Source organism: Pristis pectinata, chromosome 14 (assembly GCF_009764475.1).
Source record: "Pristis pectinata isolate sPriPec2 chromosome 14, sPriPec2.1.pri, whole genome shotgun sequence".
Classification (NCBI taxonomy): domain Eukaryota; kingdom Metazoa; phylum Chordata; class Chondrichthyes; order Rhinopristiformes; family Pristidae; genus Pristis; species Pristis pectinata.
Window position 1 is genome coordinate 51,122,242 of NC_067418.1, and position 27,385 is coordinate 51,149,626.

The 27,385-nt window shown below is 46.2% G+C and overlaps 1 protein-coding gene across 1 annotated transcript in view; it reads right to left on the minus strand.

Annotated features, from left to right (window-relative positions):
• The window catches only part of LOC127578015 (mucin-2-like), a 148,510-nt gene that overhangs the window by 80,905 nt on the left and 40,220 nt on the right, over nucleotides 1-27,385 (minus strand). Inside the window, exons 6-18 of the mRNA XM_052029721.1 lie at nucleotides 27,043-27,259; nucleotides 21,073-21,198; nucleotides 16,842-16,959; nucleotides 16,603-16,741; nucleotides 14,300-14,410; nucleotides 11,697-11,766; nucleotides 9,805-9,942; nucleotides 6,739-6,903; nucleotides 5,282-5,376; nucleotides 2,979-3,105; nucleotides 1,100-1,355; nucleotides 961-1,013; nucleotides 783-880 (exon numbers count right to left, since the gene is read on the minus strand). Coding sequence (XP_051885681.1) covers nucleotides 783-880; nucleotides 961-1,013; nucleotides 1,100-1,355; nucleotides 2,979-3,105; nucleotides 5,282-5,376; nucleotides 6,739-6,903; nucleotides 9,805-9,942; nucleotides 11,697-11,766; nucleotides 14,300-14,410; nucleotides 16,603-16,741; nucleotides 16,842-16,959; nucleotides 21,073-21,198; nucleotides 27,043-27,259 — 1,713 coding nt within the window. The remainder of the gene's footprint in view (nucleotides 1-782; nucleotides 881-960; nucleotides 1,014-1,099; nucleotides 1,356-2,978; nucleotides 3,106-5,281; nucleotides 5,377-6,738; nucleotides 6,904-9,804; nucleotides 9,943-11,696; nucleotides 11,767-14,299; nucleotides 14,411-16,602; nucleotides 16,742-16,841; nucleotides 16,960-21,072; nucleotides 21,199-27,042; nucleotides 27,260-27,385) is intronic.

Sequence of the window (27,385 nt, forward strand, 5' to 3'; positions counted from 1 at the left end):
GGGTGAGGCAGGTTAATTAACAAAGTTTAAAAGGCACTTGGACGGGTACATGGATATGAAATGTTTAGAGGGGTGTGGGCCAAACACAGGCAAATGGAACTAGCTCAAATGGACTCCTTGGTCGGCATGGACAAGTTGGGCCGAAGGGCCTGTTTCCGTGCTGTAAGACTCTATGACTCTGTGACTGTGACCATGCAAGACATAGTAGCTTGCTTGATGGGCACCCATCGACTCACTCCTCCACCCACACACAGGAGCAGCAGTTTGTACCATCTACAGGACGCACTGCAGCAACTCACCGAGACTCCTCAGACAGCACCTTCCAAACCCACCACCTCTACCAGCTAGAAGGACAAGGGCAGCAGAAGCACGAGGAACACCACCGCCGGCCGGGAAGTTGCCTCCAAGCCACACACCATCCGGACTTGGAAATATATCCCCGTTCCTTCACCGTTACTGGGCTAAAACCCTGGAACTCCCTCCCAAGCAACACTGTGGGTACACCCACACCTCAAGGACTGCAGCGGTTCAAGAAGGCAGCTCACCACCAAGGCCAACTAGGGATGGGCAATTAAATACTGGCTCAGCCTGCAAAGCCCACATCCCTTGAATGAATAAAATAAATAAAACTCAGACACTTTGGGTAGGACTGGAATATTTCAAAATGACCCAAGGATTGAATAAGGCCGATTTCAAGGTAACCTATTCCAGATTAGAATTGTGAAAATGTAGCTTTCAGTCTGTGATTGTACAATTATGAAAACAAATCTCAGTCCACTCACACAATCCAGATTCTGGTTCCCGCATGTCCTGCGACACTCTGCCCCTGTTCCCGGCTCTGTCGTATTGCAGCTGAGATAGATCTTCGGTGGCTCACACCCTGCAGTGCATAAAGACTTATAAGTGTCATGGAGTATATTCGAGTATTAATGTTTCAACCAACAAAGCAGTAGGACCTACCTGTCATTCTGCTTCGTAACCTAATGCACTGGACTTTTCCATGTATACACACACTGCAACAGAAAAGGAGGTCAAATTGTAGACCCACCACATAGTCATCACCATTGGGTAAAAACACTCGCGGCTACTTTTGATTTACCAATGTGTATCTCCTATTCTGATCATCTCGCCAGGATTCAAGAGGCTGCCCTGATAGAGGCACGGACACTTGAGTGAGGGCACACATCTGCCCTTTTCATTCATGTACGTTCCTTCCGCGCACCCACATCCATCCACAGGCACATGTTGGATTCCGCACGTGACGTCCTTCTCAGTCAGCGAGTGACATGTGCGCCTGCAGCTCTTCATGTTATAATCGTACGTTAGCGTCTCGGGGCAGGTTTTTGTGTAGGAGCCTAAAACGATTTAGTTAAAGAAGAGAAGGAACATAAAAGGTGAGAAGAATCGAGTCAGCGTTTAAAACTGTATGATCATTATTGACAGATTTCACAAAGGAGGCCCTTGTGTGAGAACGATATCACAGAACACTACAGTGCAGTGCAGGCCCTTTGGCCCACCATGTTGTGCCGACATTTTATCCTGCTCTAATACCTATCTAACCCTTCCCTCCCACATAGCTCCCTATTTTTCTATTGCAGAAACATTGTTTCATATTCAGAAACAACTGGCTTTAATTCTGATTATTATTTTTCAATCCCAAAATTCACATCAGAAGCTATGTTAAATAAAATCTATGTTCACTAACCCATATTAACTGCATGTCAAGCAGCACCTTTAGTTTAAGCTTGTACATGTGCCTCCCTTGCCTCACCCCCTTCTTGTCTAAACTACTTCGGACTGAAATATCTCTGAGATCACAGAGATGTTGTAATTTGGGTAAGGATAAAGAGAAACAAAGGACTGAAGATGCTGGAATCTCGATGAAAAACACAACGATGCTGGAGGAACTCAGCAGGCCAGGCAGCATCCGTGGAGAAAAGCAGGCAGTCAACGTTGCAGGTCAGGACCCTTCTTCAGGACTGAAGGTGGGAAAAGGGGGAAGCTAAATATATAGGAGGGAAAAGCAGAGCAGTGATAGGTGGACAGAAGAGGGGAGGCGGGGTGGGCACAGGGTGGTGATAGGTAGATGCAGGTAAGAGACAGTGATGGGCAGGTGTGGGGGAGGAGGTCATTCTAATTTAGGTCTTTTCTGCATTCCTGATTTTTTTATTGCTTCCATATTAAATGATGAAAAACCTTTCCCCCGAGCAGAGGTGTATGAACCTAGACACTATAGGTTTAAAGGTAGGAGGTTTGGAGGGGATCTGAGAAAGAATTTTCTTCACTGAGAGGATGGTTGGAGTCCAGAACACACAGGCTCTGGAGGCACTCACATTTAAGAAGGATCGAGATGGACTCTTGAATCACCAATGCACAGACAGTCAAGTGCTGGAAAGTATGACTACTGTACTCAATGGTCAACATGGGCCAAAGCACTTGCTTCTGTGTTCTTTGACTACAACAATTAGCAGATAGTGTATCATGGTTTAGAGTGAATTTCATTCGACCTCTCTGCCCTCTTTTAAAATGCACTTAAAAACCTTTCAATGTGAAGAAGCTTTTCGGCCCTAATGTCTCCTGATGTGGCTCTGTGGATATAGATTTATCTATGGATTTATCGCGTGCAAGGTGCTATACAAATCCGCGTCGTTGCTGCGGAAATTCAACTGGATCAGTGAAGTGAGAGTGCATTCCAACACAATGATGAAGCTCTCACTTCTGCGACCTCACATGGGAGCATCTTCTGTCAAATACATGAGAGTTCCCGGATGCATGAAAACACAGCTTCAAGGAGGATGGAAGTTCTGATGCACTGCTGTTTGTGGCACGTTACCTTGGCCAGAAAGATGTTAAAAGCAGAGGTAGCCATTACTGCTGAATGCAGCTTCTGTGATTATTCCTTCCTTTGTTAATCTAATGTGTCAGAGCTGCAAGGTGATTGCACCATATTACAATGAAAGTACCGAAAGCTTACTCACCACACACGTTTGTTCGCCAGTTGTTTAACGTGACCCCTTTGCTTGCACAAGCTCGGACATAGGAATATATGGCAGCACACATACAGTCCTCGTTTTTATCACAGTTGCAGCTGTCATATTTACATTTCTAACAAGAAAAAAAGTGAAGCATCATGTAATTGGGCCATATACGTACAAGGGGAAACCGCACAAAGAGGTGCACAACAAAAGCAGAAAACACCAGAGATACTTAGCAGGTCAGGCAGCATCTGTGGAGAGAGGAACAGCTCAGTTTCCCTCCACATTGATGCTGCTTCTTTTTCCATGGATGCGGCTCGACCTGCTTTTCTTCCCCCTTTCCAAAGGAGGTTTCGTCAGTGATTACAGCATCACATCATTCCAATACACGGTGTTCAACAATTCACACTATCTGCAGCTAATAGCTTTAAATTATACCACAGTCATTTTTACCCAGAATGCACTCGAGCCCCTGTGGCACCCTCTGGTCCCAGATAGCCCCCAGTGTGCCCGTGGACAGCACATGCTCACTCTCCAGGGACACACGGGCACAGACGTAACCTAGGGACGAGGGTCGCTTGACCTGCTAAATGTTTGCAGCATTTTCTGTTTTTTTTGTTTGATTCCTGGCCTCTGCAGTTCTTTGCTTCAATCACAGAAGGTGTGTAGTTGAAAGACTGCCTCAAATTCACTTCTGCATGAATGCCCCACCTCAGGGCAGTATTCCAAGTGAAAGTCTTGCACCTCTGGTTCAGAGAATTAGTTTGCATCAATTATTTTTCTCCTTTGGAATATTAATGTAAAAGAAAAGAAAAATCTGCAGCAGCCAATTCTTTCTGCACAATGAAGGAAGACTCGCAGATCTGTAAGATATCGCTGGCTGTTTTACAGTGAATGAAATGCACTTGAAATGGAGCCACTTATAGTGCAGGGCAGACAGCAGCTAATTTTCAGATGGCAACTTCTCACATCCAGCAATCCAAGGATTAGGCAATATCTGTTCTTTTAACATTGACTGACGGACACAAAAGTCAGGACACAACGGAGAACTGAGCTTTTCTAAAAAGCAGCATCATTGCAATTTCTGCAGGAGAATCAATGGGCCTTTGATCTATTGACCCTCCAAAAGATGCCATTTATAAGATAGGACATCTTTATCAGTCACATATACATCGAAACACACAGTGAAATGCATCTTTTGCGTAGAGTGTTCTGGGGGCAGCCCGCAAGTGTCGCCATGCTTCCGGCGCCAACATAGCACACCCACAACTTCCTAACCCGTATGTTTTTGGAATGTGGGAGGAAACTGGAGCACCCAGAGGAAGCCCACGCAGACACACGGCAAGAAGGTACAAACTCCTTACGGACAGTGGCCAGTATTGAACCTGGATCACTGGCGCTGTAATAGCGTTATGCTAACCACTACACTACCTTGCCTGCCCTGCAGCACTCCCTGTTACTGCAGTACTCCCTCAGCTTAGCACTGAAGTGTCATCCTGAATATCTGGACTCAGAGGCAAGAGTACACTGAGGTAAAGCTGATAGTGGTCAAAGCTGATAATGATATGGGCAGGTATGGTAGTGTTTGGGCAGGCATGGTAGTGTAGCGGTTAGTGTAACACTTTACAGCACCAGCGACCCGGGTTCAATTCCCTCCGCTGTCTGTAAGGAGTTTGTACGTTCTCCCCATGTGTCTGCATGGGTTTCCTCCGGGTGCTCCGGTTTCCTCCCACATTCCAAAGACGTACGGGTTAGGAAGTTGTGGGCGTGCTATGTTGGCACCGGAAGTGTGGCAACACTTGCGGGCTGCCCCCAGAACACCCTATGCAAAAGATGCATTTCACTGTGTGTTTCGATGTACATGTGACTAATAAAGAAATCTTATAACTTAATCCACTGAGATATACACAAGAGCAGAGGCAAGGAACTTCCATGGATAAACTGGGTGGTGGTTCCACAATCACAGAAAAGTTAAAACATCCAGCTGCAGCTCACCCCCCATGTTACGGAGGGTCGTGTTCCCAGAAAACCGACCATATTGGGATTTTCTATAACGTGGACCATTGACAAGATTTGTCGCCCCTTTCGCATTTGGTATTTATGTAGTTTTTTTCTCTCTCATAAATTCTGTCAGAACAAATCTTTATTCCACATCTCAAATCTTTGGCAGTGATTTGTGAACCCCGTAAGAGTGAATTTCCCGGAGCTGAACGGTCGTAACGCAGGGTGCACGGTACCTTTGTTGGGCAGAAGGGGGATGTTCACTGAAAATTGCCAGGCACAGAATGAGAACATTGCAGGCCTACCTTGAAGTACTCATTTGGGTCGATGGTAGTGTGGCAAGGAGAGAAATCTCCATCAGGCTTTTTCAAAAGGGAGCACCAGTACTCTGCGTAATTTTCTGCAAGAGAATTTTGGACAGGTGTTTTGAGTAAAATGTACGAATAACCCTGCAGTGAAGGTTGTTGATTTCTACTGCACTCATTATATCCCAAGCACACACCCGGAAACTCTCATCACCTGGAGCCTCATTGGTGCGCGGCAGGCTGACAGGCATTACATATGTGGGCTCACAGTCAGGATAATCCATGGTGCACAGAGCCCATGGCATCCTTCAGAGGCTCCACCTTCAGCACTAGGTATTGGTATTGGTTGACCACTTTCATCACTTGACACTGTGACCACTTTCATCACTTTACACGAAAATGGACTTTATTTTTTTTGGTTCTAATTGTGTTCTTTCTTGTAAAAATTGTGTTTAATTCATATTTCTCTTGTGAATGCTGCTTATCTGATGCTCTGTGCCTGTGATGCTGCTGCAAGTAAGTTTCTCATTGCACCTGTCCACACATGTACTTGTGCATATGACAATAAACCCGACTTTGACTTTGAAAGAGATTCTGACAATCAATCCTCTCTCTATCTCTCATAATTTTATATATCTCTATCAGGTCACTTCTCAGCCTCCTTCGCTCCAGGGAAAACTAACTCAGCCTGGCCAATCTCTCCCCATAACTGACGTCCTCCAATCCAGGGAAAGGCATCAATCGGTAAGTAGAGGCATAAGGGCAAGAATGGTTGAGGTCAATGTGGCACACAGCTGTTGGGGTTAGATGCAGAGGAGGCAAGAGGGTCAAAGCAGGGGAGCAATTGGCGGTGGGATCTCATTGAAACATACAAAATCCTTACAGGCTTCACAGGGTAGGTACAGGGACCATGTTTCCCCTGGCGGGGGTGTGTGAAGCAGGAACTACAGTCTCAAAATGAGGGCTCGACTATTCGGGACAGAGATGAGAAATTTCTTTCCCTCCTGAGGGTGATGAACCTTTGGAATTTACCACCCAAGAAAGCTCGGGTTGATGAATTGATGAATTTTTGGATATGAAAGGAATCAAGGCATTTGGGGTACGTGCAGGAAAGTTTTGTGGAGGTAGATGGCACATTGGGCACGAGAGAGTAAATGGCCTACATCTGCTTCCATTCCTTCTGCTCTCACGGTGTTGTGAGAGAAAATTTGTCAACAGCATTTCCGTCCGCTGAATATGCTTCAGATCAGCATGGACCCTGAGTTCACTGACCATAAAGTATCATTGTCAAGGTGATTGGTTCATGTGTGGAGCATAAATAGTCAAACATCTTGGATTAAGGTGGTTCTTCCTTTGGACAGACTTATATTTCCTGGAAATATTTTAGATGTTTGAAGACTTGACTTGAAATTACCCCCCGCCAATCCAGCCCAGAGTCACTCAATTTTGTTACTTACGGTTCTCAGCACTAATAGCACAGGGATCCTCCAGGCGCTCTGATACAGATGGGCAGCTCTGCTGGGCTTTCCATGAGTTTCCAAATGGTGCAGCTGTGCCCTCAATCAATCCATTACTTGCCTTGAAATCGTCGTGCAGGATGTCATTAAAATTCCCACAGAAACCTCAGAGAAACAAAACGATGACACGTTAAGCCCATTGCTCTTCTATCAGAGAAAATCATAAAAATAGCAGAGGTGTGTAGATGATGTGAGGTTAATCAAAAATAAGACAGGGGAACCAGATTTGCAAAAAACAAACATGACATTAAGAAGCTACGAAAATTTGTTTCGAACCAGGAAAAATGCTTTGATTAAAATCAAAAACAGAAAATGCTGGAAATACTCAGCAGGTCAGGCAGCATCTGTGGAGAAAAAAAATAACTTTTTGAGCTTTTTTCACAACTGTTGTGACAACATGAAACATGAACTCTGTTACTCTCTCTACTAACGAGGCCTGTTGAGTACTTCAGAAATGTATCTATTGCACTGCACTTTCTCTGCAGCTGTGACACTTTACTCTGTACTGTTATTGTTTTTACCTGTACTACATCAATGCACTTTGTACTAACTCAATGTAACTGCACTGTGTAATGAATTGACCTGTACGATCAGTTTGCAAGATAAGTTTTTCACTGTACCTTGGTACAAGTGACAATAATAAACCAATACCAATACCAATACCAATCCACTGTCTGCGGCATTTTGCTTTTCAATTGCTTTTGTTTGAATTGCCTGTGTGTGACTTGTAAGAAAGACAGACTCTAGAATATAATGCCAAAAGGACTGCAGAGGCTGGAAGAAAGTGGGTGAAACAGAATGTGTGGGGGCAAGAGGTGTAGGTTGACATTTTGAGTTGGAACCTTACATCAGGACTAAGAAGGAGCAGGAAAGATTGTCAGTATATAGCAGCGTGTGTGTGTGTGTGTGTGTGTGTGTGCGTGTGTGTGTGCGTGTGTGTGCGTGCGTGTGTGTGCGTGTGTGTGCGTGCGTGCGTGTGCGTGCGTGCGTGCGTGTGTGTGTGTGTGTGTGTTGGTTTATTGGTATTGGCTTATTATTGTCACTTGTACCGAGGTACAGTGAAAAACTTGTCTTTCATACTGTTCGTACAGATCAATTCATTACACGGTGCATTGAGGTAGTACAGGGTAAAACAATAACAGAATACAGAGTAAGGTGTCACAGCTACAGGGAAGTGCAGTGCAGGTAGACAATAAGGTGCAAGGTCACACCAAGGTAGATTGTGAGATCAAGAATCCATCTCATCGTATAAAGGAACCGTTCAATAGTCTTATCACAGTGGGGTAGAAGCTGTCCTTGAGCCTGGTGGTGCGTACCTTCAGGCTCCTGTATCTTCTGCCTGATAGAAGGGGAGAGAAGAGAGAATGACCCGGGTGGGTGGGGTCTTTGATTATGCTGGCTGCTTCATCGAGGCAGCGAGAGGTATAGACAGACTCCATGGAGGGGAGGCTGGTTTCTGTGATGCACTGGGCTGTGTCCACAACTCTCTGCAGTTTCTTGCGGTCTGAGCAGAGCAGTTGCTGTACCAAGCCATGATGCACCCAGATAGGATACTTCCTATGGTGCATCGATAAAAGTTGGTGGGTGTCAAAGGGGACGTGCCAAATTTCTTTAGCCTCCTGAGGAAGTAGAGGCACTGGTGAGCTTTCTTGGCCGTGGCGTCTACGTGGTTGGACCAGGACAGGTGATGTTCGCTCCCAAGAATTTGAAACTCTCAACCCTCTCAACCTCAGCACCATTGATGTAGACAGGTGTATGTACACTGCCATCTTTCCTGAAGTCAATGACAAGCTCTTTTGTTTTGCTGACATTGAGGTCATTAAACCATTGTCACCAAGCTCTCTATCTCCTTCCAAGTCAACTTGGGGACAAGGTGGAGGTTGATGGTGAGGCAGGACCAATGCAGTCATTGAAGAAGTGGAGAGAGTTGGGGATGGGTGCTGGTGCAGGTTTGGAACAAGGACTGTTCCATGTAGCCCGTCAAAGGAAAGGCATAGCTGGGGCCATTCAAGGGCCCACGGCTGCACCTTTGATTTGGAGAAAGTGGGAGGAACACAGAACACTGCAGCACAGTACAGGCCCTTCGGCCCACAATGTTGTGCCGACATTTTATCCTGCTCTCTAACTCTTCCCTCCCACACAGCCCTCCATTTCTCTATCATTCTCTATCTAAGAGTCTCTTAAATGTCCCTGATGTATCTGTCCCCATAACATCTGCCAGCAGTGCGTTCCACACACCCACCACTCTGTGTAAAAACTTACTCCTGACATCCCCCTTATACCTTCCTCCAATCACCTTAAAATTATGTCCCTCGTGTTAGCCATTGTCACCCTGGGAAAAAGTCTCTGACTGTCCACTCGATCTGTGCCTCTTATCATCTTGTACACCTCTATCAAGTCACCTCTCATCCTCCTTCTCTCCAAAGAGAAAAGCCCTCGCTCACTCAACCTATCCTCATAAGACATGCTCTCCAATCCAGGCAGCATCCTGGGAAATCTCCCCTGCACAGTCACTAAAGCTTCCACGAAAGAGAAGTCATTGGGGATAAGCAGAGGTTCTGCTACTGTCAGAAAGCTGGTGTCTGCCCTCTGCAAGGGAGAAGTCAGTGCACCAAACTGCAACAGAACCACCTTTGCCTGTGGGTTGAGATCGGTGCGGAGTGAGCAGAGAGCCACGCATTCGGAGAGGGTGAGGGGAGTGTAGAAGTCAAGGTGGTCGATGTCACAGAGGTCACTGGAAATGAAAACATCAAGACAGGGTAAACAGGCCAGAAGGGTTGTCCGGGTGGAAGGGGAGTGCTGGAGACGTGAGAAAGGGTCGTCAGTGGGGTTGGAGGTGGGGTGAAGATTCCTTGCCGAAGAAATAGGCCAAGAGGCGACAAGAAGGGCTCGACGTTGTGCCGGGCTCAGAACTCACTGAGATGTGGGTGCAGGGGTGACCAAGGTGAGGCGTCTGCAGAGGACAGACCGCTCAGCGTCGGAGGGGGGCAGGAGTACGATAATTACCACATGTCTTTCCCTTGTAAGACTGCTCCAGTGTTACGTAGACTTGCATCCGAGGGACCAGCTGGACCTGTAGCTGCAGGCCAAGTTTTGATTCTACCAGGATGTGGAATGTCGATGGTTTGAAAACAGTGTAGTTTGCTACAGGAAAGAAAACACAGATCAGTGTTTCTATAATTCCTGTCTTCTATAGCTGTCTTCACAGACTACCCGTGACCCTGTCTCCATCCCCCTGTATGGTACCATTAGTTGCAAGAAAATGCATGATTTCCCTCCTATTTGAGCTATAATTGACTATTTGATGACCTTACAAATTGATGTTCAGCTATTATTGATAAGATATACCCTGTTTTGTGAAACCTGTTTTCAAATCCAGCCATTCATTGATACAACTGTGGCATTTTTAACTGAAAACAGAACACAAGCTTTAATTTATAATAACAACCACACACACAATGCTGGAGGAACTCAGCAGGTCGGGCAGCATCCGTGGAGGGAAATAAACAGTCGACAATGTTTCAGGCCGAGACCCTTCATCAGGACTGGAGAGGAAGAGGGCAGGAGCCAGAATAAGAAGGTGGGGGGAGGGGGAGGAGCACACGCGGGCAGGGGACAGGTGAGTCCAGGTGATAGGTGAGCCTGGGGAGAGATGGAAGGTAGTGGGTGTGGGAGGAGGATGGGGGAAGATGTAAGAAGCTGAGAGGTGAGAGGTAGAAGAGGCCGAGGGCTGAAGGAAGAGGAATCCGGTAGGAGAGGGCAGTGGACCCTGGAATAAAGAGATGGGGAATAGATGGGCAGGTCATGAGGGTGGGGGATGGGGAAAGAGAAGGGGGGAGGGGGCCACAGGAATGAGGGAAGACAAAGGAGGGATGTAAAGAGAAGGGGGGAGAAAGAGGGGAGGGGTTACCGGAAGTCGAAATCGATGTTGAGGCTGTCAGGTTGGAGACTCCCAAGGTGGAAGCTGAGGTGTTGTTCCTCCAACCTGACGGCCTCAACATTGATTTCTCTAACTTCCGATAGCCCTTCCCCTCTTCTTCCTCTCTCACTCCTTTGTCTTCCCTTTGACGCCCAAGACGTCGACTGTTTATCCCCCTCCATGGATGCTGAGTTCCTCCGGCATTTTGTGTGCGTTGCTCCAGACTCCAGCTGCAGAACTCCAGTGTCTCTGTGATTCCCTTGTTACTTTGTCTTTATTCAGTTCTCGCAGCAGGCCACAGCAAAAGGAAAATCAGCGTTTGGGTGTGGCCAGGATTACTGGTGGAATATCTGAGGCAGGGAGTTTGTAGCAGGGACTAAGAGTTAAAAATTGAAACAGAAGATGAGCTCAAGTTAACATAGAAATATTCACAATGTTTCTTTGATCCTGTCCCAATATTATCAATGCATTCCCCATCTTTTTCTCCCTTATTTAAATATGTCAGAGTATGAAGCAAAAGAATATTGTGTTGCTGGGCGGCACGGTAGCGTAGCGGTTAGCGTAACGCTATTACAGCGCCAGCGATCGGGGTTCAATTCCTGCTGCTGTCTGCAAGGAGTTTGTACGTTCTCCCCGTGTCTGCGTGGGTTTCCTCCGGGTGCTCCAGTTTCCTCCCACATGCCAAAGACGTACGGGTTAGCAGGCTAACGTTGGTGTAATTGGGCAGCACGGGCTCATTGGGCCAAAAGGGCTTGTTACCGTGCTGTATAAATAAAGTTTCTAAACTTCTTAAAGTATTCAGAAGAAATGACTCCTTAATGTAAGGACTAATGTGGATGCCCCCTGAAAGACTCTGTGACAGATTATGTCAATGAAACACTGTTTGCAGCGACAAGTAAATCCTGAAAGTTCATTGCTTCGTCAGTAGATGATATTAAACAAGGTGCCTGCAATGGATTTCACCAGAGTCGGTTCTTACCTGTTACCAGAGGCAAAGTCACCTTTACACCATTCATGATAACATTCCCATTATCTTTAAAAACAAGGATCTGAAAATGAAACCAACAATTACAGGTGAGTGGTGTACGATACAAATTGAAGATTTGAAATAGTGGATTATTTTTGAGTTGAATTTCAACATCTCTGATTGTTATAGAAATTTAGGATCATAGAATGGTACGGCACAGAACCAGAGCTCTCAGCCCACCTTGTCTGTGCCGACCGTGAAGCCTGTCTACACTAATCCCCAGAGAAACTACACTGATCCCTTCTGTCCACATTCGGCCCATATCCCAATCTTATCCTATCCGAGTACCTGTCCATATGCCTCGTAAATGTTGCAATTGTATCTGCCTCCACCACCTTCTCTGGCAGCTTGTTCCAGAGCCCCACCACCCTCTGTATGAAAATTTTACCCGTCAGATCTCCTTTAGATATCTCCCCTCTCACCTTAAGCCTGTGTTCTCTAGATCTAGGCTCCACTACCCTGGGAAAAATGACTCTGACCATCTACCCTATCTGTGCCCCTCATAATTTTAGAAACCTCTAAAAGGTCATCCCTCAGCCTCCTACATTCCAGCCTGTCCGATCTCTCCTTATAACTACAGCCCTCCATTCCAGACAACGTCCTGGTGAATCTCTTCCACATTCTCTCTGTTGCAATCAATGTTTTATACAGCCACAGCACAACATCTCAATTCTTGCACTCAATGTCTCAGCCTATGAAGGCAAGCATACCAAATGCCTGCTTCACTACCCTGTGCACCTGTGCCTCCACTTTCAGGGAGCTATGACCAAGCCCTCTCTGTGCATCAATGTCCCTGCCATTTACTCCACGTGCCCTACCAGAATTTGACATCCCAAAGTGAATTGCATCTGCCACCGCTCCACCCAACCTTGCAGCTGATCTATGTCCTGCTGTATCCTTAGGCAACCTTCTTCACTACCTACAGCTCCACTATTTGGAGTTGTGGGGCAGGCACGGCAGTGTGGCGGTTAGCGTGATGCTATTACAGCGCCAGCGACCCGGATTCAATTCCCGCCACTGTCTGTAAGGAGTTTGTACATTCTCCCCGTGACTGCATGGGTTTCCTCTGGGTGCTTCGGTTTTCTCCCACATTCCACATTCCCGATGTTCTCATCCAAGTCATTTATATACATTACAAACAACAAAGGCCCCAGCAGCAAACCCTGCCGTACACCACTGGCTTCAGACTTCCAGTCAGAGAAACAGCCCTCCACCACTACCGAGAGACAAAGGACTGCAGATGCTGGAATCTAGATGAAAAACACAACGATGCTGGAGGAACTCAGCAGGCCGGGCAGCATCCGTGGAGAAAAGCAGGCGGTCAACGTTTCAGGTCAGGACCCTTCTTCAGGACCACTACTCTCTGGCTCCTATCACCCAGCCAGGTTTTGGATCCATTTTGCCAACACACCTTGGATACCTCGTGCCTTAAAGTCACCTCCAGTCTGACCAGCAAGAGAGTCCAAAGGTAAATCTGGATCCATGGAAGCAACATTATGAGACTGTGTGGCAGCAAGCTAGCAGAAGTTTGTACTTTAAGTGCAGTACTCATCCATTGGATGACCCTGATGCTATGGAAGCAAACACCATGGCCATCAGGTGCTACATCATGGTTGGCTCTGCAAATGTCGATGTTTGCCTGTCGACCACTTTTATACAAAACCATGCACAGGTTTGGATGAGCCATTCTTTCTGACATTTCTTGTTTGCTTTCAGAAAAGAGAAAGACCAGAGGACTGACAATAGGACTTACAATGCATTGGAGTACATTTGTCCAACCTCTCCTAATAGCACCTGCCCTCTAATCCAGGCAGCATCCTGGTGAACCTCTTCTGCACCCTCTCCAAAGCCCCCACATCCTTCCTATAATGGGGCAACCAGAACTGACTGCAATACTCCAGATGCGGCCTCACCAGAGTTTTATAAAACTGCAACATAACTTCCCGACTCTTGAACTCAATACCTCGACTAATGCCATACACCTTCTTTACTACCCTAGCAATTAGAACCATAGAACACTACAGCACAGAAAAACAGGCCATTTGGCCCTTCTAGTCTGTGCCGAAACTTTATTCCGCTAGTCCCATTGACCTGCACCCAATCCATAACCCTCCAGACCTCTCCTGTCCATGTATCTATCCAATTTAGTCTTAAAACTTAAGAGTGAGCCCGTATTTACCACATCAGATGGCAGCTCATTCCACACTCCCACCAGTCTCTGAGTGAGGAATTACCCCCTAAACCTTTCCCCTTTCACCCTAAATTAATTGCATTCATTAATGTAATTCATATTAAAGTCATTAGTATTAAATTGATAAATTTAGTATTAATATAGAGAGGTTTTTAATATTAATTAAATATTGAAATCCATGTGAAGTATTTTATTAATATTTAAATATTTAATATAATATTAGAGAGGCATCTGTAATAAAACTAAAACAAGCAAGAGATCAGAAGTCAGTGATGATATATTTCATAGCATTAAAAGCAGGGCTATCGAATGTGAACTGTAGTGGTGTCTGTTGTTTAGTCTCATTACCTCTGAAAGAACTTACATTGTGTTTGTGGTCTGTTGATAGCACCACAGATTTCAGGCAGGTTTCAGTTGATATTGTTCCACAAGGCACGATCTCTGCCAGTAAAGTATATTGTTGCTGATCACAGTCCTGGTGACAGAGAAGTTCAGGTGGTTAATCCAGGGAGGTGGTTGAGATTCAGAAACAGGATTGAGCAAGTCAAATGACGTCCAGTTTGCAACAAATTCAGTCGAGCCTTTTTTTCATTCAGTCATTAAAAAAAAACTGCTTGCTTGGAACCTGGAGGTTTTTATAACATTAACTCCTTATAAGTTACACTTCCATTGCTTTACCTGTGACTTAGCTACATTCAAATGCAGTGTGAACGGGATTCACGATGGATGTTCCAGCAGTTTCACAAGTGAAACACACATAAACTTAGTTAAGATTAGCATTATGGCTTTGCTGATGCTTTAGCCGTAGAAATCCCTCCATGGCCTTGATTATTTTAATTAGCATTTCAGTCAGCATTGTCATTTTACCACAGGTTCCTCCAGAAGTCAGGGACAGATACCAGTCCAGTTATTTTCCTTATCTAAACGACATCATATCTTTGCTTGGATATGATTCAAGGGCCAAATTGCCTCAGTCAAATAGAATTCAGCAAGTTATGGCAGATTGTTGGCCATTATATCCTACCCGAACCTTCCCTCTTCAACCACATACACTGACTGAATGTTGACCAGGAGGTGGAACATTGGCTGCCCTTGCCTATGGATGTTGAAAGTAAAGGGAGAAATTTTTAGAGAGCTTCTTTTCCTGAAAATGTCACCTCCCTCAGGAAATAAAGTTGGAGAGAATTCATAAATGTGCAGGGTGCACTCCCCAAGAGTGAGCTCAAGGGCCATACCGCTTCTTGCTCCCTTCTCTGGGGTGTTTAAAAACTAAATGCACCAATGAAATAAGGGCCTCCTGCTGCCTGTTGGCCAGTACAATTGATTCTGAATGTTATCCTGCTCTTTGGATTAATTGCAGTTATGTAGCCTCAACTCATGATCCAATAACTCTCTACTGATCCGTGATGACGTTTGATATTGCTCAACTTTTCCCTGGTGTTTGGACTTTATTTTTTCTCAAATATGTACTCGATTTTGTAACTTGTGTATTTGTAGCTAGCAGATCGTTTTAGTGAATAAATTAAACCTTTTGTACCAGGTCCATGTTCTTCTTCTTCCGAAGGATTTTTGGATGTGCAACAGGTAGGAAGTGTGATGATCATATAATAGATGGAAAACTGACTTAGATTATAACATTTTGTTTCTTATTTTGTGTTGTTACGTCAAAAGTGGGTCAACCAGCCATAGCCAAGAAAGCTCACCAGCACCTCTACTTCCTCAGGGGGAGCTAAAGAAATTTGGTATGTTCCCCATATTGGCTCTCACCAACTTTTATCGATGCACCATAGAAAGCATCCTATCTGGATGCATCACGTCTCGGGTATGGCAACGGCTCTGCCCAGGACCACAAGAAACTGCAGAGAGTTGTGGACACAGCTCAGCGCATCACGGAAACCAGCCTCCCCTCCATGGACTCTGTCTACACTTCTCGCTGCCTCAGTAAAGCAGCCAACATAATCAAAGACCCCACCCACCCCGGACATTCTCTCTCCTCCCATTGGGCAAAGGATTCAAAAGCGTGAAAGCACGTACCACTAGGCTCAAGGGCAGCTTCTATCCCGCTGTTATAAGACTATTGAATGGTCCCCTAGTATGATAAGATGAACTTTTGACCTCACAATCTCCCTCGTTATGGCCTTGCACCTTATTGTCTGCCTGCACTGCACTTTCTCTGTAACTGTAACACTTTATTCTGCATTCTGTTATGCTTTTCCCTTGTACTATCTCAATGCACAGATGTGATGAAACGATCTGTCTGGACGGCATGCAAAACAAAGTTGTTCACTCAGCACATGTGTCAATAATAAACCAATTTACCAAAATTGGTCAATGTTAAGATCGCCCTTTCAACTCCAATCTTCAATGTTCATATCTAAAGTGTATTATCAGTTTATTTAAATTCCTTGGTAAATTTGATGAACGGGAATGATATCACATTAGCATCAGTTTAATGAGGTGAACTCCAAGGCAGGTTAACTCGCAACGTCATGTGTTTTGAAAACAGCATAAACAGCCAGCCAGTAATGTTCCCACCATGCAGGTGAAGTGCTGTGGAAATTAGAACATGTACCACCAGTAGCAGTGCGGTATGATCTTACAGTGACACAGGCACATCAAAATACTTTGACTAGATGTGCAAAAGAGATAAATTTCCGGATATATTACCTTGGAAAGAATGTAATAGCAGTCACCGTGAAATGTGTACTTCATCCCATCAAAAGTGGAGACATGTGCTCCCCCCTCGAAGGAGCAGACACCAGGACAAGGCAGATTCTTGCACAGCCATTTGCCATTGTTGCAGACACTAGAATCAAAAGGGACAAACATTTGGCAATTGATTAAAATCTGGTGTGATCCGAGCAGATTCAAGTCTTCTCACAATTCAGAATCGATGCAGGTTATACCATTCTTCACACTCAGTTGAGATCAGGCTGCCTGGGTTGTAATGTTTGCCCTTCATCGTACATTTGCAGTCCTTCACTTTGATGCATCCAGAGCCAGAATAGTCGTCAATCACCATTCCTGAAAGAAGAGAAGGCTGTAACTGCTGCTGAGAGCTTCCAGATATGCAGAAGCCCAAGGAAAAACCTTAAAATGTTTTGTCAGACTATGTGCTTGCTAAAGTGGGAGGTTTTGAAACTGATGAACAGAATACTTTGTACTTCTTCAATCATAGAGGACTGAAGGAAACACTTACGTTGAGGCTCCCTGGATTAGGTGCCACGACACCAAATTCAGACCACATGAGATCAGCTTGAAATAAGGACCTTCTGCTGACTGTTGACCAGCACAATTGATCCTGAGAGTTATGCTGCTCTCTAGATTAATTGCAGTTCTGTAGCCCCGGCTCCTGACCCACTAATTCTGCACTGGTCAGTGGTGATGTCTGATATTGCTCATATTTCCCCGGGAGTTTTGGAGTTTACTTTCGGGAGCCGATGGATTTGTTCCTGTGGTGATTCTGAGCCAGTCGTCAGTCTGCACAGCAGCGGTGACACGTTCCCGGGTCCACATGGAGCCGAGTTGCCCAGAGTCATTTTATTTGGGAACTTCAGCCAGCTTGGAAAAGGAAACATTCTTTCAGTTGGGCTTTGCTAACCAGTTGGAGGAGGCTGTAAAACCTGGGATTGCCAACTTCACCACCACATCAAGGATGGGAGAATACAGAAACTGACAGTAATTTGGATCCTCTACATAGTTTTACAGTAACCTAGTTCATGACATGGAAGGCCATTCGTTACATCAAGTTGTGCTGCGTCAGCATTTCATCAGACCCATCCCCCCTCACTTATTTTCCTGTAACCCGTTATATCTCACACGCCCCCATGCCCTGTTAACTCCCCCCCTCCCCAATTCTGCAGGCACCCTCCCACACCAAGGAGTGACCCATTAATGTGGGAGGAAACCGGAGCACCCCGGGGGAAACCCACTCAGTTGCAGGGAGAATGAGCAGACTCCACACAGACAGCAGCCGGGGTCGGGATCGAAGCCGGGTTTCTGGAGCTGCGAGGCACTGTACTGCCCGTCGCTCCAGTTCTCTGGGGTTCTGAGGGGGCTGATGACCAAAGTGGGATCTGCAGCTTCTTCCAAGGTGAGTTCTTGACGAGGTGGGTGGGCATAGAACATAGAGCAGGATGGCACAGGAACAGGCCCTTCGACCCACGATGTTGTGCCAAACACAACACCGAATTAAACTAAATCTCTTCGACCCATACACAATCCATATCCCTCCACTCCCTGCATCTTCATGTGTCTATCTAACAGCCTCTTAAAAACCACTGTCCTATTTGCTTTCACCACTACTTCCAGCATTTTGGCAGGAGTTTGGCTGCACAGGTGATAAGGCGGTAAGGAAGGCGTATGGCGTGCTTGCTTTTATTAGTCGAGGCACTGAGTTCAGGAAGTTATGTTGCAGCTTTATAAAACTCTGGTTAGGCTGCATCTGGAGTATTGCAGTCAGTTCTGGTCGCCCCATTATAGGAAGGATGTGGAGGCTTTGGAGAGGGTGCAGAAGAGGTTCACCAGGATGCTGCCTGGATTAGAGGGCATGTGCTATAAGGAGAGGTTGGACAAACTTGTGTTGTTTTCTCTGGAGCGGCGGAGGCCGAGGGGAGACCTGATGGAGGTTTATGAGATTATGAGAAGCATAGATTAGAGTAGTCAGCTGGTATCTATTTCCCTGGGTCGAAATGTCTAATGCTAGAGGGCACGCATTTAAGGTGAGAGGGGCTAAGCTCAAAGGAGATGTGCGGGGCAAGTTTTGTTTGGCACAGAGAGTGGTGGGTGCCTGGAATGTGCTGCCAGGGTTGGTAGTGGAAGCAAATATGATAGAGGCTCTTAGATAGGCACAGGAATGTGCAGGGAATGGAGGGACATGCATGATAGAGAAATGGGGGCTATATGGGAGGGAAGGGTTAGATAGATCTCAGAGCAGGATAAAATGTCGGCACAACATTATGGGCCGAAGGGCCTGTACTGTGCTGTAATGTCTTATGAGGATAGGTTGAGTGAGCGAGGGCTTTTCTTTTTGGAGAGAAGGAGGATGAGAGGTGACTTGATAGAGGTGAACAAGATGATAAGAGGCACAGATCGAGTGAACAGTCAGAGACTTTTTCCCAGGGCGACAATGGCTAACATGAGGGGACACAATTTTAAGGTGATTGAAGGAAGGTATAAGGGCGATGTCAGAGGCAAGTTTTTTACACAGAGAGTGGTGGGTGCGTGGAACGCACTGCCGGCAGATGTTGTGGGGGCAGATACATTAGGGGCATTTAAGAGACTTTTAGATAGACACATGAATGATAGAGAAATGGGGGGCTATGTGGGAGGGAAGGGTTAGATAGATCTTAGAACAGGATAAAATGTCGGCACAACATTATGGGCCAAAGGGCCTGTGCTGTGCTGTGATGTTCTATGTGTCTATGACATTGTGTAGGCAGAAGGGATTAGTTTAGTTAGGCACTTAATTAATAGTTTAATTAGTTTGGCACAGCATTGTGGGCCAAAAGGCCTGTTCCTGTGCTGTACTGTTGTACTTGTACTATGTCTATGTTGTGTTTCTTTTGTGCGGTCTCTGTATGTCCTAATGAAGAGAGTTAAGTCTATTGGTGCCATCCCAAATGTCCCTTCTCCATCTTGAATTGTGCAGTCCTAGAATTCAATGAGAACATTAAACGTTTCTGGGACTCAAGTGTTGGGAGTACAAACACACTGGCTGACAGGATGGAGCTGTAATCACCGCTGGCCATGTTGGTGTGTGTGAGGGCGCTGACTTTGGTTAGCTCACCCTGTCAATGGGTTTGAAGGATTTTGTGGGGAACATTGGTGGTGGTACTTCCGTGCTTTGAGGTGCCTGCTGTGGGAAGTCCAGGTCGCCTTTGTACACAGGGAGGGTGGGAATCAGTGCTGCCCTGGTTGACCATGAACAAGGTCCGGTTTGAGGCCTTGGTCTTCAAGCAAGTTTTTCCTCAGATGGCCGTTGGCTCTCTGAGTGAAACAGCGGAGCTGATGGTGAACTTCCTCATCACTCCCCGCCTCCGTGGCTCCTGAGAATGTGCTCTGCATTTTCCTGGGTTGGTTGTGGTGCTTTAGGACATACAACAGTTCTGTACAGGAACAGGCCCTTCAGCCCACCACGTCTGTGCTGACCACAATGCCAATTTAAGTTGTGCGCATATCGCTCCATTCCCTGCCTGTTCATGCGTTTGTATAAATGCCTCTTAAACATCGCTGTAGCACCTGCTTTATTGTCGGGGGTAGTATTGTTCATTGGGGGCTGGTTAGGAGAGGGCCTTTGTTTGGTAGATGCCATTGTCTCGCACATCTCAGTGAACTGTGCGCACACGTGGAGTGCGTGCTGCGGTCCATGACTGAGGTGACTGAGACCCTGGTTGTGGAGCGGAGGTCAGGCAGGTCGAGCAGGTCGCCACTCGTTCTGCGGGTTCGATGCATTCCTGCAGGAAGCTTGTTGAAGGAGAGGTGCCATGTTACAGCAAGAAAGATCTCTGACACCACCTCCAGCTTTTCCAACATCGGCAAATGTTCTAATGCAAAGGATTGCCACTGTGGAAATTAGTGAGTATTTCAGTCCTGCTGAGATCAGCGTGCGTGGTCGACACTCAAGGTCACAAAACAGGGGGTCAGCAGAAACTCCTAATGCACCATTCCGTTATCTGGGGCAGGTCTCTGTCACTGGGCCAAACAGTGAGAATTTTGTAAACGATCCCCTCATACCGGAAATGTGGCGACACTTGCGGGCTGCCCCCAGAACACTCAATGCAAAAGACGCATTTCACTGTGTGTTTCAACATACATGTGATAATAAAGAAATTTTATCTTATATCAACCCACAAGTGAGGCAAACATTTGCCAAGTGAACCAATTTAAAACTCAGTAACAGAAGTCTGCTGCATCTTTCTGCATTTGACACACAGGGATGATAGGTTTCTCCTTCTCATGTATAGATCTGGAAGACAAACCGGCTAAGCAATTATCTTATCGTGGAGTAAAGCATTCCTTATCAGTTCCGCCAGCTGTACCAGCGCGTAGTCTGAGGCTTCAATGGGCTTCTTTGAGACTGAAAGAGGCATTGAATTGCAGAGGTTTTATTTGAAGAGCTGAGCCACAACTGCTTACCTGGGGGGCAGAAACAGCCATCCATATAGTGCTCCTCACACAAGCTGCTCGTGTCCAGGTGAGAACAAGAGTCCATGCAGGGAGAGCCACTCTCCTTGTAGATCATATTTAAAGGGCATTTCTTTGCTGCAGAAAACAGACAGTGTGGGAATGTTAAACTGACGTAGATTCTGAGACAATGCCTGCAACAGAAATCATGCTGCACCTTCAGAAGCTGGAATCGTTTTGCAACAGGCAGGCCATGAAGCAAGAGCAAACGTGAGAAAGAGGCGCAGCAACTACCATGCTTGGCAATGTAGGGTTAATATTTCATAATCTCCTCTGGCTCAGCAAGCATTCTTCCCAAATCACCTGCATGATTTTCGCCAGGCGACTTCCATGCTTCACAAGAAGTCTGGTGCAGGGCTGCCCAGTAGGAGGGCTCAGCATCTGTGGTGGGGGACCAAGTGTCTCAGTTTGGCCTGCGTCACCAGGAATTTATGGTGCTTGATGGAGATCAGGCAGTGACCAGCTTCAACAAAGGAACATTTGGCTACTTACCCTTGACATCACCAAGCCCTTGACATCAATACCCGGGGGTCATTAACATGGAGCAGCCACGTAAATAACATATCAACAGTATCAGATCACAGGCTCTGTGTCCTGTGGTAACTCTCCCATCTAACACCAGAGAGCCTTTGCGTCACCTACAAGGATAGGATCTGGACATCAATGGCAGGGCCAATGATCGAACACTCTCCACCTGCCTGGACCAGTGCAGTTACAACAACTCTCAACAAGTTCGACACCGCCCAGGACAGGGCAGTCTGCTGGACTGGGACCCCATCCTCTCTGAAAACCACTTATTTGCTCCAGTTGCTGGAGCAGGTAGAAGATACAGGAGGCTGAGGGCACAGACCAGCAGGCTCAGGGTCAGCTTCTGTCCCACGGTGAGGAGACTATTGAACTTAGACCATGAGATGGACTCTGACCTCACGATCTACCTTGTTGTGACCTTGCACCTTATTTTCTACCTGCACTGCACTTCCCTGTAGCTGTGACACCTTACTTTGTATTCTGTTACTGTTTTACCCTGTACTACCTCAATGCACTGTGTAATGAATTGACCTGTACGATTGGTCTGCAAGACAAGTTTTTCACTGGACCTCGGTACAAGTGACAATAATAAACCAATACCAATACCACTTCTGATGAATCCAATGTGGCTTCAGAGTGTATCACCTACAAAGTGTACACCTGGGCTGTTCCAACAGCACCTTCCAAGCCCACATTCTCTAAACCTAGAAGGACGGGAGAAGTAGGTCCATGGGGACACCAGCGCCTGCAGGTTCCCCTCCAAGTCTCACACATTCTGTGGATATGTGCCCACTGCCGCATCACTTCAAGTCCCATGCGTACCTGAAAGCACTGTGGGAGAACCTCCACTGGAATTAAAAGCAACAGCAGGGAATTATTCATCCCCATGAGCGGGGCAGAATAAATGTTGCAAATCCTGAGGTGATTTTCCCGTATGGGAGCTTCACCCTGAGTAGAACACTTCTGGTCACATTCGCCAAACACATTTCACCCTCGAACAAGGCCACCTGGATGTCTCCCCTCCTTAAGGTAGAAAGGGTTGTAAAGAAGGCTTTTGGCATCCTGGCATTCATAAATCAAAGTATTGAGTATCGGAGTTGGGATGTTATGGTGAGGGGACATTGTTTAGGGGAACATTAGAGGGAACTTCTTCACTCAGAGAGTGGTGGGAGTGTGGAACGGGCTGCAATCTGACGTGGTAAATGCAGGCTCACTCTTAAGTTTTAAGAATAAATTGGATAGATACATGGACGGGAGAGGTCTGGAGTGTTATGGACTGGGTACAGGTCAATGGGACTAACGGAATAAAGTTTCGGCACAGACTAGAAGGGCTGAATGTCCTGTTTTCTGTGCTGTAGTCTTCTATGGTTCTATGGTTCAGGGTTGAAGCTGTGCTTGATGGTACAAACGACAAAAGCTTTAATGGAATGGTTTAGGTTGAAACAGCAATGAAAGGTTCAGTAATAGCAAGCAGTTTGAACAGATGTGTGGGTGTGGTTCGCTATCGATCATTGAGCTCACTGGCATTGCCAACTCAATAATCGGGAGCTCGGATCGAACAGTGAGAAGAACCCACGCAGGTTCTCGAGGGAGATGTGGCCAAGGGAGACAGGAGGATCTCCTCAGAAAGACGAACAACAGGGTGACCGGTCTGGAGCAATGGGGAGGGGCGATGGTCTGAGCTAGTGAGCGGATGGCATTATTATGTGGTGTTGCTCTTCTCAAAGTTAAATTCTGGAGTAAATCTCAACGTTTTTATATAACTGCAGTTGCAAATGAGCCACTAACACGCTCTTGGCTGCTCTGAGTTCACTTCACCATGACCTGTTCTGAGGTGGTAAGAATTAGGAAAACAAACGATAGTCCTAGACTCCTACAGGACAGAAACAGGCCCTTCAGCCCATCATGTCCATGCTAACCACTGAGTATCCATCAGGACTCTAAACATCAGCACTTGGTCCATACCTTGTTCAGATACCTGTTGGGAGGGTCTCTGCCTCCACCACCCGCTCAGGCAGTGCGTTCCACATTCCAACCCCCTCGGGGTGCAAGAATTCTCCTCCGATCCCCTCTCACCCTCTCACAAGATCACAAGAAAAAGGAGCAGAAATAGGCCATTCGGCCCATCAAGTTTGCTCCATGAGCTAAACAAAACTATTCCTATCTAGCCCCAATTTCCAGCCTTTTCCCCATATCCCTTGATACCTTGACTAATCAGATACCTATCAATCTCCTCCTTAAACGCCCCCCAGTGATCGGGCCTCCACAGCTGTATGTGGCAAAGGATTCCATAAATTCACTACATAAGTTCACTCATCACCTTAAGCCAACACCTTCTGGTTTTAGATGCATTGGTATTGGTGTTGGTTTATTATTGTCACTTGCACTGAGGTACAGTGAAAAGCTTGTCTTACAACACATCTCTGTTGTGGGCAAACGTTTCTCACTGTCCACCTTACCTACTCCCCTTGCAGTTACGTAAATCTCTGTCAGGTCCCCCTCAGCCTCCTCTGCTACAAGGAAAGCAACCCCAGTCTCTCCTCATAACTGAAATGTTCCGTCCCAGGCTAGATCCTGGTGATTCTGCTCTGCTGTGCAATCACATCCCTTCTGACAGTGTGGTAAACTCAACAGTACACAAAACTCCAGCTGACTTTCAGAAAGTTGTACCAATGACCACTGCACTCTTATACTCTATGTCCCTGCTAATGAAGGTAAGTATCCAACATGCCTTCTTCACCATCCCTTTCTACCTGTGCTGGCTCCCTCGATCCTTACACTTGTACACTGAAGTCCCTCTATTCCACAACAATCCCGAGGGCCCTACTGTCTCCACGGTGTATGTCCGACCTGATTAAACCTTACAAAATTCATCACCTCGCACTTAAATTCCATCAGCCCGATTTATCAGCTGATCGGTAGAGCTACGCTCTCTGTGTGAACAGACCAGAGATGGACCTGGTCCTTTGACCCACACTCCCTGTTAGAACAAGCCAAAGGTGGCCTGAAACCAACTTTACAACCTGCAAATTGTACTCAGTCAAACGTGTCGAGCCTTCCAGAAGGGTTACGTGTGGATAGGTGGGATTAGGTTGGGTGGGGCTCAACAGGTGACGTGGACACAGTGAGCCAAATGGGCCTGTCTCTGTGTGGTATGACTCTGTGACTGTTAAGAAGGTGTACGGAGTGTTGGCCTTCATGAGTCGGGGGATTGAGTTCAAGAGCCACAAGGTGATGTTGCAGCTCTATAGAACTCTGTTAGACCACACTTGGAGTATTGTGTTCAGTTCTGGTCGCCTCATTATAGGAAGGATGTGGAAGCTTTAGAGAGGGTGCAGAGGAGATTTACCAGGATGCTGCCTGGATTGGAGAGCATGTCTTATGAGGATAGGTTGAGTGAGTTTGGGCTTTTCTCTTTGGAGGATGAGGTGATGGAGGTGTACAAGATGATAAGAGGCATAGATCGAGTGGACAGTCAGAGACTTTTTCCCAGGGCGACAATGGTGAACACAAGGGGACATAATTTTAAGGTGATTGGAGGAAGGTATAAGGGGGATGTCGAGGGTAAGTTTTTTACAAAGAGTGTGGTGGGTGTGTGGAACGCACTGCTGGCAGAGGTTGTGGGGGCAGATACATTAGGGACATTTGAGACACTCTTAGATAGACACATGAATGATAGAGAAATGTGGGGCTCTGGGAGGGAAGGGTTAGATAGGTTTTAGAGCAGGATAAAATATCGGCACAACATCGTGGGCCGAAGGGCCTGTACTGTGCTGTAGTGTTCTATGTTCTATGACTCTATTTTATCTGAACAATAAGAGATTGCAGAGCTCTGAGACAAAGAGGGGTTGGGAAGTCCTCGAGCACAATTCACAAAAGGCTGGCGTGCAGATACTGCAAGTAAGTGGGAAAATGAACAGAATGTTATCACTCATTGCCAGGGAATTAGACACAGACGTTGGCAGGTTTTCTTCAGTTGGAGGAGGAATGGGAGAGGATGAGTAAAGCAAACCAGGTGTCCTGACAGGGTGGATGTGCGAGGCTGTCTCCCTTTGTGAGGAAATCTGGAATTAGGGGTCGCTGTTTTAAAATAAGGTGAATTCTTCTCTCAAAGAGTTGCAAGTCTCTGGAAGTCGCTTGGAAGTAGAGTCTCTGAATATTTTAAATGCAGTGCTGGATAGGTTCTTGATGATCAAGAGGGTGAGAGGTCAGACAGGAATGTGGAGGTGAGTTTACATTCAGGAGGCTAGAGGTGCGAAATGGTTGACTCCTGCTGCTGGGTGGTAGGTTTGTATACAAACAATTAAACCCTTGGTTCTGTATAATCCATAGAAGACTACAGCACAGAAAACAGGCTATTCAGCTCTTCTAGTCTGTGCCAAATCTTTATTTCACTAGTCCCATTTACCTGCAGCCAGTCCATAACCCTCCAGACCTCTCCCGTCCATATATCTATCCAATTTATTCTTAAGAGTGAGCCTGCATTTACCACATCAGATGGCAGCCCGTTCCACACTCCTACCACTCTCTGAGTGAAGAAGTTCCCTCTAATGTTCCCCCTAAACCTTTCCCCTTTCACCCTAAAGCCATGTCCTCTCAAACTTATCTCTCCTAATCTAGGTGGAAAGAGCCTACTTGCATTTACTCTGTCTATACCCCTCATAATTTTGTAAACCTCTATCAAATCTCCCCTCATTCTTCTGCGCTCCAAGGAATAAAATCCTAACCTGTTCAATCTTTCCCTGTAACTCAACTCCTGAAGACCTGGCAACATTCTAGTAAATCTCCTCTGCACTCTTTCAATCTTACTGATATCCTTCCTATAGTTAGGTGACCAGAACTGCACACAATACTCCAAATTTGGCCTCACCAATGACTTATACAACCTCACCGTAACATCCCAACTCCTGTACTCAATACTTTGATTTATGAATGCCAGGATGCCAAAAGCCTTCTTTACAACCCTGTCTACCTGCGACGCCACTTTCAGGGAATTATGTACCTGAGCTCCCAGATCCCTTTGTTCCTCCGCACTCCTCAGTGCCCTACCATTTACTGTGTATGTCCTACCTTGACTTGTCCTTCCAAAATGCAACACCTCACACTTGTCGGCATTAAATTCCATCAGCCATTTTCTGGCCCATTCTTCCATTTGGTTCAAATCCCTCTGCAAGCTTTGAAAGCCTTCCTCGCTGTGCACAACGCCTCCAATCTTAGTGTCATCCGCAAACTTGCTGATCTAGTTTGTGTGATTTCTCCTTCCTCATTGTCCTCTGCTCATTTGGTATTTCCCATTTTTCCCCCTTAGTGCTTCAGCTCTCTCGTTCCTGTTTCCCGCAATGAGTAATTGGCAGGTGTCAACATTCATTAATTACTCAATGATATTTCACTTACGGCAAAACGTCTCTGTCCTCCAGTTCTCTGGCTTCCCTCCAGCATGAGAGCATTGCCGTGAATATTCAGAGATGGTACTGCACAGACAGAAGGAGTCCAAAACTTTGTCACAACTGCACATGTCCAGCATGCAGGTCTGTATGTAATGCTCATTATTTAAGCGGGATGTACAGTCTGCGAATGAGCTTCTTGAGAGCAGATTTTCACAGGCCTCCCTCTGAAAGATATGAATGTCATATATTGGAGATCATCATCTGAAATGACAGCAACTACAACTGGTTGGCCACCAGGAAGAAAAGATTCAAAAGGTTGCCGCGCAGTCGATAGGGTTGTTAAGAAGGCG